At 39.2% G+C, this 15,865-nt stretch overlaps 1 protein-coding gene across 1 annotated transcript in view; it reads right to left on the bottom strand.

Moving 5' to 3' along the window:
- Nucleotides 1–15,865, bottom strand: part of DCDC1 (doublecortin domain containing 1) — a 472,935-nt gene that overhangs the window by 23,111 nt on the left and 433,959 nt on the right. Inside the window, 3 exon segments of the mRNA XM_060105173.1 lie at nt 2,542–2,712; nt 9,774–9,867; nt 15,427–15,627. Coding sequence (XP_059961156.1) covers nt 2,542–2,712; nt 9,774–9,867; nt 15,427–15,627 — 466 coding nt within the window.

Here is a 15,865-nt window from a genome sequence, read left to right as displayed (position 1 = left end):
TGCGGGCCTCTCACTGTTGTGGCCTCTCCCGTTGCGGAGCACAGGCTCCGGACGCGCAGGCTCCGGACGCGCAGGCTCAGCGGCCATGGCTCACGGGCCCAGCCGCTCCGCGGCATATGGGATCCTCCCAGACCGGGGCACGAACCCGTATCCCCTGCATCGGCAGGCGGACTCTCAACCACTGCGCCACCAGGGAGGCCCCATCAATCTTAATTTAATAAATTATTGATATTGATATTTATTATTTATGTTATATTATTTATTATAAGATAATCTATGTAAAAATAACTAATATTGCATCAGTATCTAACATACAGTAGCTTTCTAGCATATAATAGTTACTTCATATTATTTTTCTTTTCTAAGCTTGCCAAGCAAATGTGGCCTAGAGAAGAAGTTCTTACCCTATGTCCAAATTGGATTTCAAGGGGAGTCTACAAACTCCCTAAAATTTTATACAAAAAGTGCTGTGTACACATGTGCATTTTGGGGGGAAAGAATATCCATAATTTTCACGAGACTCTCAACGAGGTCTACAACTCTGAAAAGGTTAAGAATTAATTACTGATTTAGAGCCTTTGTGTAGAGAGTTGGTTTTCCCAGGCCCAAGAGAGATAAGCATTTTTTAAAATTTGTGAATCCCAGAATTGATATATTATTGTACTCTTCAGATTAACCATATTAATTTCTATCAGATAGGTTATCATTTAACTAGTAGGAAAGGAAAGTTATAATCTTTTAGAAGAAATATTGTTGAAAATTGGGAAGTTTTATCCCTCCCAAATTTCAAATAAGAACTCTTTTATCATAACTGTAACATCATACCTAAAATTAATAATAATAATAATACCCTAATATAATAAAATATTCAGTCAGTATTCAAATTTCTAGGGCTTCCCTGGTGGCGCAGTGGTTGAGAGTCCGCCTGCCAATGCAGGGGACACGGGTTCGTGCCCCGGTCCGGGAAGATCCCACATGCCGCAGAGCAGCTGGGTCCGTGAGCCATGGCCACTGGGCCTGCGCTCTGCAACAGGAGAGGCCACAACAGTGAGAGGCCCGCGTACCGCAAAAAAAAAAAAAATTTCTACAGTTCTCTCACTCCCTTACAATTTATTTGAAAGAGAATAAGGGCAATACCTTATAATTAGTTTAAATACCTCTAAGTCTCTCTGAATCGTCACATTCCTTATTTCTTTTTCTTTCTTCTTTTGTTGTAATTATTCATTGTACATTTTCTCCAGTTAGATTTGGGGGGGCAAGACCCCATCATAAATGGTACAGTGTATTTCTATCAAGGAGCAACTCTTTTGTCTCTTTTTGTTATGTTAGTAGCTACTGATGATCATTGCCTAGATCCATTAATTTATTAAAGTTCACAGTATAATGATATTCTGATTTCCTCATACATTACTCATGTATTAGCTGGGGTATTTCTACTAAGTGAAGCTTCTTCTTGTCAACTGTTGTGTCATCTTGAGGTACGGTTCATAAAGGAAGGGAAAAATAAATGCTTGATTCTTTATTGACTGGTTTTCAAAGTAACAAATTCATTCCTTTGCATCATCTAATTGTAACAAATTGAGTTGTTGTTGTTGCTATTGTTTAATATCTCTATGAACATATGGATTTAAACATATCTAATGTACGTCAATCCACTGCATTCAATAGTCATATTGATGCTTAAATTGTCTCATCTTTGGAGCCTTTTCAAGTTGACTCGATTCTTTTTAAGATGACTTCAGCAGTCTTTGGCAGCATACTGGCTAACAGGTATGAGATCACAGACAAAGGAGAAAAGGTCGGCGGGGATAGCAGAGTTGAAACCAGAGACGTGAAGAATGGTATGGTATATTTGACATCTCTTATTCAGTAGAGCCAGGGAATGACGAGTGAAGAAGCAGCAGTGGTTTAGAGACGACTGAGGGGAACAGTAAAGAGGGTCTTGGGCAGTCTTGTAATGTGCATACATTATGAGGTTTCAGTTTTCTGTAGGCCAATGATTATCAACAATAGCAAGGTGCCATGATCCACTGACCCACAAATATCTCAGGTATCTGTAAAGTATGGTGCAAATAATTCCTTACTAATAAAAATTAAAGGACCAAACTTGAGAAATTATTTCTTTTAAAATTAGAGTATATCATACTTAGCCCTATGCTTGGTATAATGTAATATAAAGCAACTTACAATCATTGGCATTTTAATATGCTTCCTGGAGTGGAGTGACATCGAGTGTGGCAAGCACACCTGTAGGAGTGAAGTATGTGTGATTATCCTGCTTCGTGCCTGTTCTGGTGAGCTGATGATGAACCAGAGATGGTGATGGTGATAGGGAGCCATCAAAACAATATAAGAAGATGGTAATATCAATATTCCTTCATTCTTTCCTAACCAGAATCACAGAGTCTAAATGATTTCACTCACAAGTCAGTGTTTATTTTGTGTGAACTTAAGGTTTTCTGGAAAAAAAGTTTCTTGCTTTATGAAACTTATCCATTCCCCCACCCCTCATTTTGTCCTCAGTAGGAAGGAACCACTTACTGCTTGATCAATGTGTTTTTCTTTAATCACAGAGGATGTACAAATACCAGCATAATTTGCTGCTGTGACTTCCTTATCCAGTGTAGCGTTATGAAAGGCCATAAAAGCTTTCATATTTTTCATGTAATTCCACTTTTGATTAGAAGTCCCATTGTTATGTGGTTTATATTTCTGAAGAAAATGAGACAAAATATGGAGTCAAATAGGAGAGGTTATGATTTGTTTATAGCAGTCCTAGTTTTCATTGCATAAAGTCAGAAAGTACAGATAATTACTCAAAACTCTACTATGTAGTGATAACTACTATTGATATTTGATGATTATACATATATATATGAATTCTTGGATTTACAAAAATGTAATCACAAAATGCACATAATTTGGTAACGGTATTAGTTTTGCTTTTTTTTTTAAGGATATATACTATTTGATCTTAGGATATTTTATTATACCAATATCCAATAGTTAAACATGTAGATTGTTTCTCAGATTTTCCTTAATATAAACAAAAGAGCAATCAACAATCATAAAATAAACCTTTGTGTAAATCCATAACTTCTTGAGAACAAACTCAAGTAGAATTGCTAATAAAGGAACAGGATCGTCCTCCCATCAGGAAACTTGCACAAGCCTCTTAGATAGCCTCATCCACCAGAGGGCAGACAGCAGGAGCAAGAATAACTACAATCCTGCAGCCTGTGGAACAAAAGCCACATTCACAGAAAGATAGATAAGATGAAAAGGCAGAGGGCTATGTACCAGATGAAGGAACAAGATAAAACCCCAGAAAAACAACTAAATGAAGTGGAGATAGGCAACCTTCCAGAAAAAGAACTCAGAATAATGATAGTGAAGATGATTCAGGAACTCAGAAAAACAATGGAGGCAAAGATCAAGAAAATGCAAGAAATGTTTAACAAAGACCTAGAAGAATTAAAGAACAAACAAACAGAGATGAACAATACAATAACTGAAATGAAAACTATACTAGAAGGAATCAAAAGCAGAATAACTGAGGCAGAAGAACGTAAAAGTGACCTGGAAGACAGAATGGTAGAATTCACTGCCACGGAACAGAATAAAGAAAAAAGAATGAAAAGAAATGAAGACAGCCTAAGAGACCTCTGGGACAACATTAAACGCAATAACTTTCACATTATAGGGGTCCCAGAAGGAGAAGAGAGACAGAAAGAACCCGAGAAAATATTTGAAGAGATTATAGTTGAAAACTTCCCTAACATGGGAAAGGAAATAGCCACCCAAGTCCAGGAAGCACAGAGAGTCCCATACAGGATAAACCCAAAGAGAAACACGCCGAGACACATAGTAATCAAACTGGCAAAAACTAAAGACAAAGAACAATTATTGAAAGCAGCAAGGGAAAAATGACAAATAACATACAAGGGAACTCCCATAAGGTTAACAGCTGATTTCTCATCAGAAACTTCACAAGCCAGTAGGGAGTGGCATAATATACTTAAAGTGATGAAAGGGAAGAACGTACAACCAAGATTACTCTACCTGGCAAGGATTTCATTCAGATTCGATGGAGAAATCAAAAGCTTTACAGACAAGCAAAAGCTAAGAGAATTCAGCACCACCAAACCAGCCCTACAACAAATGCTAAAGGAACTTCTCTAAGTGGGAAACACAAGAGAAGAAAAGGACCTACAAAAACAAACCCAAAACAATTAAGAAAATGGTCATAGGAACATACATATCAATAGTTACCTTAAACGTGAATGGATTAAATGCTCCAACCAAAAGACACAGGCTTGCTGTATGGATACAAAAACAAGACCCATCTATATGCTGTCTACAAGAGACCCACTTCAGACCTAGGGACACATACAGAGTGAAAGTGAGGGGATGGAAAAAGATATTCCATGCAAATGGAAATCAAAAGAAAGCTGGAGTAGCAATACTCAAATCAGATAAAATAGACTTTAAAATAAAGAATGTTACAAGAGACAAGGATGGACACTACATAATGATCAAGGGATCAATCCAAGAAGATATAACAATTATAAATATATATGCACCCAACATAGGAGCACCTCAATACATAAGGCAACTGCTAACAGCTATAAAAGAGGAAATCGACAGTAACACAATAATAGAGGGGACTTTAACACCTCACTTACACCACTGGACAGATCATCCAAAATGAAAATAAATAAGGAAACCAGAAGCTTTAAATGACACAATAGACTAGATAGATTTAATTGATATTTAAAGGACATTCCATCCAAAAACAGCAGATTACACTTTCTTCTCAAGTGCGCACGGAACATCTCCAGGAAAGATCACATCTTGGCTCACAATTCAAGCCACAGTAAATTTAAGAAAATTGAAATCATATCAAGCATCTTTTCTGACCACAACGCTATGAGATTAGAAATGAATTACAGGGAAAAAAATGTAAAAAACACAAACACATGAAGGCTAAACAATACATTACTAAATATCCAAGAGATCACTGAAGAAATCAAAGAGGAAATAAAAAAATACCTAGAGACAAATGACAATGAAAACATGACGATCCAAAACCTATGGGATCCAGCAAAAGCAGTTCTAAGAGGGAATTTTATAGCTATACAAGCGTACCTCAAAAAACAAGAAAAATCTCAAATAAACAATCTAACCTTATACCTAAAGGAACTAGAGAAAGAAGAACAAACAAAACCCAACGTTTCTGACAGTGTGAAGATGGCCCAACTCATGGAGGCTGCAGAGAGCATTTGGGGAATGAATGAGAAGCATCTCCTAGGGTCCCTCCCAATTCAAAAAGCTAATGATTCTGGTTGCAGCAAGATGTCGATGCTAAAGTTGATTTCAATTAAAAACCCATTTCTGTACAAATGTTATAAAACTAGACTAATAAAATGTAAGTTGATGACGCCTAAAAAAAAAAAAATTTGGCAAAAAATTTTTTTGACAAAATTCAACACCCATTTAGGATAAAAACTCTCCAGAAAGTGAGCATAGAGGGAACCTACCTCAACATAATAAAGGCCATATACGACAAACCCACAGCAAACATCATTCTCAATGGTGAAAAACTGAAAGCATTTCCTCTAAGATCAGCAACAAGACAAGGATGTCCACTCACGCCACTATTATTCAACACAGCTTTGGAAGTCCTAGACACGGCAATCAGAGAAGAAAAAGAAATAAAAGGAATACAGGACTTCCCTGGTGTGCAGTGGTTAAGAACCTGCCTGCCAATGCAGGGGACCCGGGTTTGACCCCTGGTCTGGGAAGATCTCACATGCCACGGAGCAACTAAGCCCATGTGCCACAACTACTGAAGCCCGTGCATCATAACTACTGAAGCCCGCACACCTAGAGCCCATGCTCTGCAACTAGAGAAGCCACTGCAATGAGAAGCCCGCGCACCGCAATGAAGAGTACCCCCCACTCGCCACAACTAGAGAAAACCCGCGAGCAGCAACAAAGACCCAACACAGCCAAAACTAACTAAATAAATAAATCTATAAAAGGAATACAAATTGGAAAAGAAGAAGTAAAACTGTCACTCTTTGCAGATGACATGATACTATACATAGAGAATCCTAAAGATGCTACCAGAAAACTACTAGAGCTAATCAATGATCTTGGTAAAGTTGCAGGATACAAAATTAATGCACAGGAATCTCTTGCATTCCTATACACTAATGATGAAAAATCTGAAAGAGAGATTAAGGAAACACTCTCATTTACCACTGCAACAAAAAGAATAAAATACCTAGGAATAAACCTACCTAGGGAGACAAAAGACCTGTATGCAGAAAACTATAAGACACTGATGAAAGAAATTAAAGATGATACCAACAGATGGAGAGATATACCATGTTCTTGGATTGGAAGAATCAATATTGTGAAAATGACTATACTACCCAAAGCAGTCTACAGATTCAATGCAATCCCTATCAAATTACCAATGGCATTTTTTACAGAACTAGAACAAAAAATCTTAAAATTTGTATGGAGACACAAAAGACCCTGAAGAGCCATAGCAGTTTTGAGGGAAAAAAACGGAGCTGGAGGAATCAGACTCCCTGACTTCAGACTATACTACAAAGCTACAGTAATCAAGACAATATGATACTGGCACAAAAACAGAAATATAGATCAATGGAACAAGATAGAAAGCCCAGAGATAAACCCACGCACCTATGGTCAACCAATCTATGACAAAGGAGGCAAGGATATACAATGGAGAAAAGACAGTCTCTTCAATAAGTGTTGCTGGGAAAACTGGACAGCGACATGTAAAAGACTGAAATTAGAACACTCCCTAACACCAAACACAAAAATAAACTCAAAATGGATTAAAGACCTAAATGTAAGACCGGACACTATAAAAATGAAGAACACTCTTTGAGATAAATCACAGCAAGATCTTTTTTGATCCACCTCCTAGAGTAATGGAAATAAAAACAAAAATAAACAAATGGGACCTAATGAAACTTAAAAGCTTTTGCACAGCAAAGGAAACCAAAAACAAGATGAAAAGACAACCCTCAGAATGGGAGAAAATATTTGCAAACAAATCAACGGAAAAAGGATTTATCTCCAAAATATATAAACAGCTCATGCAGCTCAATGTTCAAAAAACAAACAACTCAGTCCAAAAATGGGCAGAAGACCTAAATAGACATTTCTCCAAAGAAGACACACAGATGGCCAAGAAGCACATGAAAAGCTGCTCAACATCCCTAATTATTAGAAAAATGCAAACCAAACCTACAATGAGGTATCACCTCACACCAGTTAGAATGGGCATCATGAGAAAATCTACAAACAGCAAATGCTGGAGAGGGTGTGGAGAAAAGGGAACCCTCTTGCACTCCTGGTGGGACTGTAAATTGATACAGCCACTATGGAGAACAGTATGGAGGTTCCTTAAAAACCAAAAATAGAATTACCATATGATCCAGCAATCCCACTACTGGGCATATACCCAGAGAAAACCATAATTCAAAAAGACACATGCACCCCAATGTTCATTGCAGCACTATTTACAATAGCCAGGTCATAGAAGCAACCTAAATGCCCATCGCCAGATGAATGGATAAAGCAGATGTGGTACATATATACAATGGAATATTACTCAGCCATTAAAAGGAACGAAATTGGGTCATTTGTTGAGACGAGGATGGATCTAGCGACTGTCAAACAGAGTGAAGTAAGTCAGAAAGAGAAAAACAAATATCGTATATTAACGCATATATGTGTAACCTAGAAAAATGGTACAGATAAACCAGTTTGCTGGGCAGAAATAGAGACACAGATGTAGAGAACAAACGTATGGACACCAAGGGGGGAAAGCCGTGGGGTGGTGGGGGGTGGTGTGATGAATTGGGCGATTGGGGTTGACATGTATACACTGATGTGGATAAAATTGATGACTAATAAGGACTTGCTGTATAAAAAAAATAAAGTAAAATTTAATAAAAAGGAACAGGATCATTAAAAAAATTATGATGTATAATATAAAGTTTTATCATAACAGATGCTTTCTAGAAGGGTTATTCTAGTTTACCCTTCCACCAATATTATACGAAATGGCCTCTTTTCCTCACACTCTTACCAAAGCACCATCAATTTAATGAATAAAAAACAGTACCTTGCTGATATTTTAATTTACATTTCACTGGTTATCAAGAAGGTTTTTTTAAAAACATGTGAGTACACTCCATTTTATGTATTAGAAACAGCATCTTTATTGTAATTATAAAACTTGGTTTGAGCATAAGTTAAAAAAATGAGTAGTTTCAATTTCAAGGAATTTAAACCACTAGATTAGTTCCAACTAAACATATCATGACACCTCAAGAACTCTGTAGTGAATAACACCTACTTTACCAAGGAGAGGTTGATAGTGAAGAGGAAAATAAATGATCTCAGGAATTGATTTAATAAGTCAAACAACAGAGCATCCCTCAGAGGTATGGAAAACAAAGATTACATTTCAAGGAACAGGGAGGGGGTTTAGTAACATTAACTTAACATGTCTCATTTTTATTATTTTACATGAACTTTAATGTATTCTCACAAACTTGCTTCAAGAAATAAAAATGAAACACCAAGCAAAGAAAAAACTCTTGAAAGGTAATACAAATAACTTTGGGATCAAACTCATTTCTTATAAAATGGGAACCTTAGGGGAAAACATCCATATCTATAATTTTATGTAACAGATTACGGTACAAAATTTGCATCTGCATAAGGTTTTATCTCACTGTGGTCTGTGCCAAAGAGGCACCTGACAGGGAAAAATTTGATGTTATATATACTGTGTCTCCTAGAATAAAATTTTAGTCCATATTTATCATCAGGGTAGAAGACTTATTTAAGCTGTGGTATTTGTCCAGATTGCTATATCCCAATTTTGGATTCAGGACCTGCAAAACAAGTTGCCTCATTGTTATTAAAATATGGAATAAAACAAATGTTATTTGGAGACAGTATATTCTGTTCAACACAAAGATGGCAAATACTGTGGAGGATACAGAAAGTAAATGCAGAGCAGGGACACTCCTAAACTTTTTCTCCTCCTAACAAGGAAAAATATATACGCGTCTAGGAGTGTCTTTGGTAAGTGAGGATAACAGACAAACGTGGGAAAGAAAAAACCAACCCCATAGGTCTTTACCCAAAATTCAAATGAAGCCAGCCTTCTCTGGAGTCTCCAAAAATTGTTTGGCTGCTATAAGCATTTGCAAAAGTATGTTGAAAGTATATTTCAAATGAGTCTCAGTAGAATTAGCATTGAAGAGCTCACACCCTCCTGAAAGACTCCTCTGACCACAGTCTTTCCCACCCGTTGCCAGGTGAGAGGGGACTTGCTTATGTCTCCAAATCATTGAACTTAAAATGCATGCATCTAACAGCCATTCACCTGACTGCACCCACCACTGAGACGCTATGAATGCTATTGGGATAATTTCTCATGCTTGCCATTGGATTTGATTTAAGTAACTAGCATAGCTCCTGACATGCAGCAAGCCCACAATCACCATCTGTTGGATTAAACTAAATTCAGAGCTACAGGAACATGTTCAATTTGAAATCTAGGCAGACTATTGTAAATATTTTAACAATGGCATTCAAGATAGGTTTCTATGACAGCCATTTTCTTTCTCCACAACAAGGAAGCATGGAGCTTTCCTTAAATTTAACTAAATAAAGGGCTATAATTACTCTTTAGCCTCTACATATCTTACCTGAGCAATAACTGGATAGCCACAGACTTCATCTCCAGCCTTGGTCATAGACACTGCCAGCACCAGGTCTGGGTTACTCACCAGGTGAAAGGTCCTTGGGAAAACAGGATTAGGCCCATCACAAGGCAGCATGACCAATTTAGAGCTCCCTCTGTGCCCCTTATCTGTGTGTTGCCTCTTGGCTCCATACATAGTCTGCGCTAATGGATGTGAAATCCTTTGGGAATTTCTCCCCCACCATAAGCACGATGTTGAGGTTCCTCAGTGCAGAGTGCTGGAAGAACACTGAAGGAGAAAGGGGCGTGCCTGTTCTTTCTGGCTGCTGCCTGGTGTCAGTGTTTGGGAGTGAGGGTGTCCAGGGATGCTCTGTCCCAGCCACGTGCCCAGAATGCACATGGTCCTTTAATACCCTCACAGCCCAGGCCTGGCCTGGTGATCATCCACTTATGGCCCTCCCAACATGGACACCACGTGCTCCAGACCTTCTGCTGTACCAGCAACCCTGTACCTTTGCATCTCCACGTGCCCAGCAATAGCTGCACACCCACGTTAAGTTCCAGAGTGTGGCTTCCTGCTTGCCCAGCAACCACAGAACAGATCTGGCCATGCAAACCAACACATTTCCCTGCCATCCAGTAGACAGCATCCATACTTCTTCCAATGAGCTCTGAACTTTGGGAGGGACCCCATCCCAAGTTTGTCCTCAACTCCCTCAGCCCTAGAGTACCGTATAGAGGTTTTTTTTTTTAAAAAAAATCTGATAGTCACTCGTTTAGCATAGCTTAATAATTCTTTATGTTAAACATCCCTTGTTTAAATGACTGTGTGTTTTCTGTCTCCAGATTGTACCCAGACACTCTCCTCACCTGTTTTGCTGTTGTGAGAGGCAATGTGGCAGAGTGATTAGGAGCATGGATTCTGGAGCCACAATGCCTGAGTTTAAATCTTGAGTATATCTCAAGACCTGCTTAACAACTCTCAGCCTCAGTTTCCTCATCTGTAGAATAGGATAATGGTGCATACCGCACAGGACTTTCGTCCTGAGAATATAATGAGTTAATGCATAAAAAAATGCGTTGAATATTGTCTGGCTCATGGCACTTTGTATGAGCTACTATTATCGATTGTTGTGATTTTTTTATAGCTTTCCCTCAAATTCTTCTTTTCTAAATGAATATTCCCTAAAAGTCCAAGATATATATTGAATATTTTTAAGTTATCTTATATTGGAACTAAAATAAAGCCTCCTTGACTGAAAAAAAAGAAAGCAAAGTACAGAGCTAAAACCTTCTATTTCTTTCCCGTACATCACTTAAAAGCAAGAATAGACCAAACATTCAAGGATATTGTCTGCATAGAAAAAGCCAGTTCTTTATGTCTGTCAACATAGTTACATTACAGACCAGCAGTGGCATTCCTGCTGTGGAAAATATAACTAGTCCTGAATATAAAATTTAATGATGTGGGAGTAGAGGAAAGGGGAGAAAGCGGGGGTGGAGGAGATCTGTGATAAGAGTAACGTATTTTTCCTTTCAAGACAAAAAATTCTAGATATCTAATTTAAATCTCTGAACATAAAACAAAATATCCTCATTGTAAAGCATTTACAAAATACTAGAAAATATAGTAAAAATTAAAACAGAATTTGAAACATTGTTTATATTCCTAAGACAATCACTATTAATCTTACAATGTGTTTCTTCCTTCTAGTGTTAGTTAACGAAGTGTCAGTTTAAATCCAAAGTGGGTATTCAATTTTATCAAATACCTTTTTAGCATTTATCAAGTCTGTGCACAGCACGAGAGCTGGTATTCAATATTGTTCATCTCTGTAGCCTCAGCATGTGGCATAGTTTGCATCTTGCATTTTTACTGGCACTCAGCAGTAGTCAGATGAATGAATGATTGTAAATTTCCTGCAACAATTTACTGAGGTGCCTAGATTAGTTGCCTAGCTTTCTCTGTTTTTGCTGCCTAGAATAGATGTAGCATCTTCTCCCAGGCTTCAGTGCCATGCTCAGCCATGATAGTGTTGACTTTTCTTTTCCTTTTTGGACTGTCAATTGTCACTTGCCCATTGCAGGAGTGCTTACATTCTGCAGGAAGCCTGAGCTTTTAGATTTCTACATAAAGCCCACTACGTGCTGAACGGCAGTGTGAGAACTGACTCTGTGTCCCAGAAATATCCCAGCACGACAGCATAGCCTCTTCTACTAACCCACAGTGCGAGTGCATACAAGTCACTTCATCTTCTTGAGTCTCAGTTTACCTAGCTTTATAATCAGGTGACTAAGACTAGAAAATTTTCAAAATCTCTTTCAGCTCTGAATTCCATGACACTGTATTTTCCCTTTTATAATTTTGAATCTTGTTGGGGATTTTTTTCCCTGAGCATTTTTTTCATATTTCCCTTTTGAGACCAAATGATTAATTCAGATTGTGCCAGGGTTGAAAATGGGAGAAAGATACCAGTTTATCTCAAAAGTTGACCTGGACCATTTTTCTGTGTGGCTAGAAACCAAGTAAGTGTGTCTTTGGTAAGCTCCTACTGCCTGCCAGTGCCCCCTTGCTCATTTCTCTCCTAGACTATGTGCTCTCCCAGCTAGGCCTTGTTCTCATAGTCAAAATTTCCCTTAAGAAGTTTTGCTGATAATTGCTTAAGATAACAGATTTCCTAGTTATTCTCTATTTTAAATAGAAGGCCAAAATGAAAAAGTAATTCAAGACCCAAAGGACTGAATGAAAGGGCTAAAGGTAGAAAATTCTAGGCACAGTGATAGCCCTTGGTGCCTCCCATCATGCTGGCAGTGAGCTACTGGGCTTCTGCTCTATTGACACAAATTCTGATTGGGCAGTTGCCTCAATAAATGCTAATTTACTGCCTGGGAAAAATACGGAAGATCAAAAGACTATGGTTCACATAAATGGAATTTTCTACAGGTTTCTGCTACATAGTGTAACCCAAGTTTCTCCAGGCCTCACCAGCTTATCAGAACAAATGGGTTTCAACACCCAATTACACGAAAAAGCAAAAGCAAAATGTCAAGGGAAAATGTAGAAGAAAGCTCAGAATTACGGTCACTATACAGATATTTCTGCCATGGGACATACGTTCCTCTGAATAATGCCCACGTCTAATCATCAAGACTTCTGCAAAACCTCTCGTGCCCAAGTGTCTGTGGGAGTCCCTAGACGGTGACCCACGTGTTCAGGAGCGAACCCTGTCCCACTGCTCCTCCCCTTCATGGCTCCACCTCTTCTCTCTGGACTCTGCAGTTTCCAGCCAGCGATCAGTCAATGCCACCATCTCCCTCCAACTGTCCCTCTCTTCTACGGCTTGACATGGGGAAGTCTCAATACGACAACATTGCAGAGCGTTCTGGAAAGTGGAAGGAAATCGGAAGAGACCATCCTCTTTGGTGTTACATGTGGTTAGATTTTCCAAAGCAGTGAGGGAGTGCCTAGAGTTTTAGGTGAGCTTCCCTTTGTTTTTACTTAAACAGCCTTCCCGTCCTCCTGATTTCCCCACAGCACTTAGGGTGAAAACCAAAAGCAGTACAGACACTGAGCGGGACTCAGAACTTGCTCTCTCTTCTGATGACCAAGTGTTCCTGAGTTAAATTTATCAAGTGTGGCTGTCTAGTGCCTTGGGTCACTTCTCTCATTCCCCATGTGTGTCCACCCTATAGCCCTTCAGCCATGCTCGAATTCCAACTTAGGCTCAAGCGGGACTTCTACTATAATACAGAAAGCCAAGGCAGTAAGATGCAGCTCTAAATTCCAGAAATGTAGAGATGGGGTAGCACTAGCTGTGTGGGCAGGAATTTTTATGTTTTGTTCTTTGCTAAAGCACCAGCACCTAAAACACTGCCCTTGATAATCTTCTGCAGCTAAATGAATGAATTCTGGTTCCACAAAGCAAATCATTTGCAGGGCCAAAAGCCTGCTTCTTAGCTCCCCTGTCACAAAGTCAGCTTAGCTAGGATAAATGGGGCAAAAGAACACATTCACCAGGTCTGTCTACAGGTTGGCTTTTCAGCTGTCTCTGAAACAAGGCTGCATGTGTTCCTTGCTGGCAGCTCTGAATCTCAGACAGTGAGCGGAGGAAGGCTAGCTCCTTTCCTGTCCATGCTGGGCCCTCTGCTGCCGCCTGCTGAAGATAACACAATCTCTCTCAAAGCAGCGGTCCCCTAAGCCTTTTGCATCACACACTTTTTGAGAATCCCCAAATCACAGCTCTTTCCCAGAAAAAGAAAAAGAAGTATTACACAGATACACAAACACATTTTCTGTAGTATTTCAAGAGACTGAAGAGGGCCCTGGAGCCCCACCATATAACACTAATGGTAGACTTTGAAGCAAAGCATCTAAAAACCAAGGAGTTGTCATGTCTCTTGTTAAAGAAATTTCAAGCATGCACAAAACCAGAGGGGAATGTATAAGAAACCGCCACGGACACAACAGTTATCAACATTCTGCCATGCCTGTTTCATCCCCTCCCCCTCTCCTCATTTAAAAAATTTTTGCTCTGCTAGAATATTTTAAAACAAAGCTGAGATCTCTCTTAATTTTATCTGTTAATACTGCAATATACATCCAAGTGATCAGGACTTTTTAAAAACATAGCCATTAAACCGTTATGACACCCAACAAAATTAATAAGACTTCCTTCATATCATCTGGTACCCAGACTATTTTAAATTTCTTCTGATTGTCTCAGAAATAACCTTTTTGACAGTGGTGGGCTTCAAGCTAGATCCAAACAAGGGCCAGCCATTGCACTGGGTTGATATATCTGATTAGGGTAAGAATTCAATTCGATTTCACTGTGTGAGTGGAAGCCACATCAGTTGGTTATATGATGGAAGTAGGGGAGGGAGGGAAGGCATGCATGTGGGGCGGTGCAGAAGACTGTGTTAATGAAAAGTACTGCAAATTTTTTAAAATGGGACTTTTTAGAATTCTTACTTGATTTTATGATGTTTTCAAATCACACAAATAAATTAGATGAGAGTCTAGCTCTCTCTTGACCTCAATGGCCCATTAAAACTATGAACCTGGGGCTTCCCTGGTGGCACAGTGGTTGAGAATCTGCCTGCTAATGCAGGGGACACGGGTTCGAGCCCTGGTCTGGGAGGATCCCACATGCTGCGGGGCAACTAGGCCCGTGAGCCACAACTACTGAGCCTGTGCGCCTGGAGCCTGTGCTCCGCAACAAGAGAGGCCGCGATAGTGAGAGGCCCGCGCACCGCGATGAAGAGTGGCCCCCGGTTGCCACAACTAGAGAAAGCCCTCGCACAGAAACGAAGACCCAACACAGCAAAAATAAATAAATTAACTAATAAACTCCTACCCCCAACATCTTCTTTAAAAAAAAAAAAAAAAAACAACAACAACTATGAACCTAGTAGGCTAGATTTCACATTTCTTACCTGAAGCTGTAGTGGATGAGTTGTGTGTAGACTACTGAGCACTTACATTTGACTTCACTATCTTTCTCTTCCTTGAGTAGGTTAAAAATATTATTGGCCACATTAAATAGAAGATCCAAAGTCCTCAAATATACCCTTGCCTGGTCTGTGGGGACCATGCTGGATCTCTTAGGCTCCTATTCACCTTTTGATATATTAAGGCCCAAATATAATGGGTTTACCTGCTGTCTTCCTTGTGCCTCCAATGTTGATGACTACCATCTGCTTTTTTCTTCACCAAAACAACCTCCATGCCTGAACGCAGGTTGGGGCCTTGCACCCCCAAGACTAGCTGAGGAGAAGCATAGCATATAATTTGCCCATCTCTGTATTCAAACTGCTGGTGGCAAACCTTCTGCAGTTTACTCTGTTTTGGAGAATGGCTGAGATAAAGAAAATCCCATTAGTGGCAGAAAAATGTCCTGTGCACTGATGTGCTGGAGATAGCAAGTTCTGTTGGCAAGAGACCCGCCATGAACCAAATGCACTTATAATGGGGAAGCATTATCATCAGGACAGCAGCAATGTTATTTGCTTTGCATTGTCAAGCTGATGTAAAAAGTAGAATTCTGAGTTTATTTTATATTAGAAATAAATATTTATCCAAGAGAACATGAGAAA

The sequence above is a fragment of the Mesoplodon densirostris genome, chromosome 7, assembly GCF_025265405.1.
Source record: "Mesoplodon densirostris isolate mMesDen1 chromosome 7, mMesDen1 primary haplotype, whole genome shotgun sequence".
In the NCBI taxonomy this organism is placed as follows: Eukaryota; Metazoa; Chordata; class Mammalia; order Artiodactyla; family Ziphiidae; genus Mesoplodon; species Mesoplodon densirostris.
The sequence above is the reverse complement of the archived record's forward strand: the minus strand, read 5'-3'. Positions and strand labels throughout refer to the sequence as shown.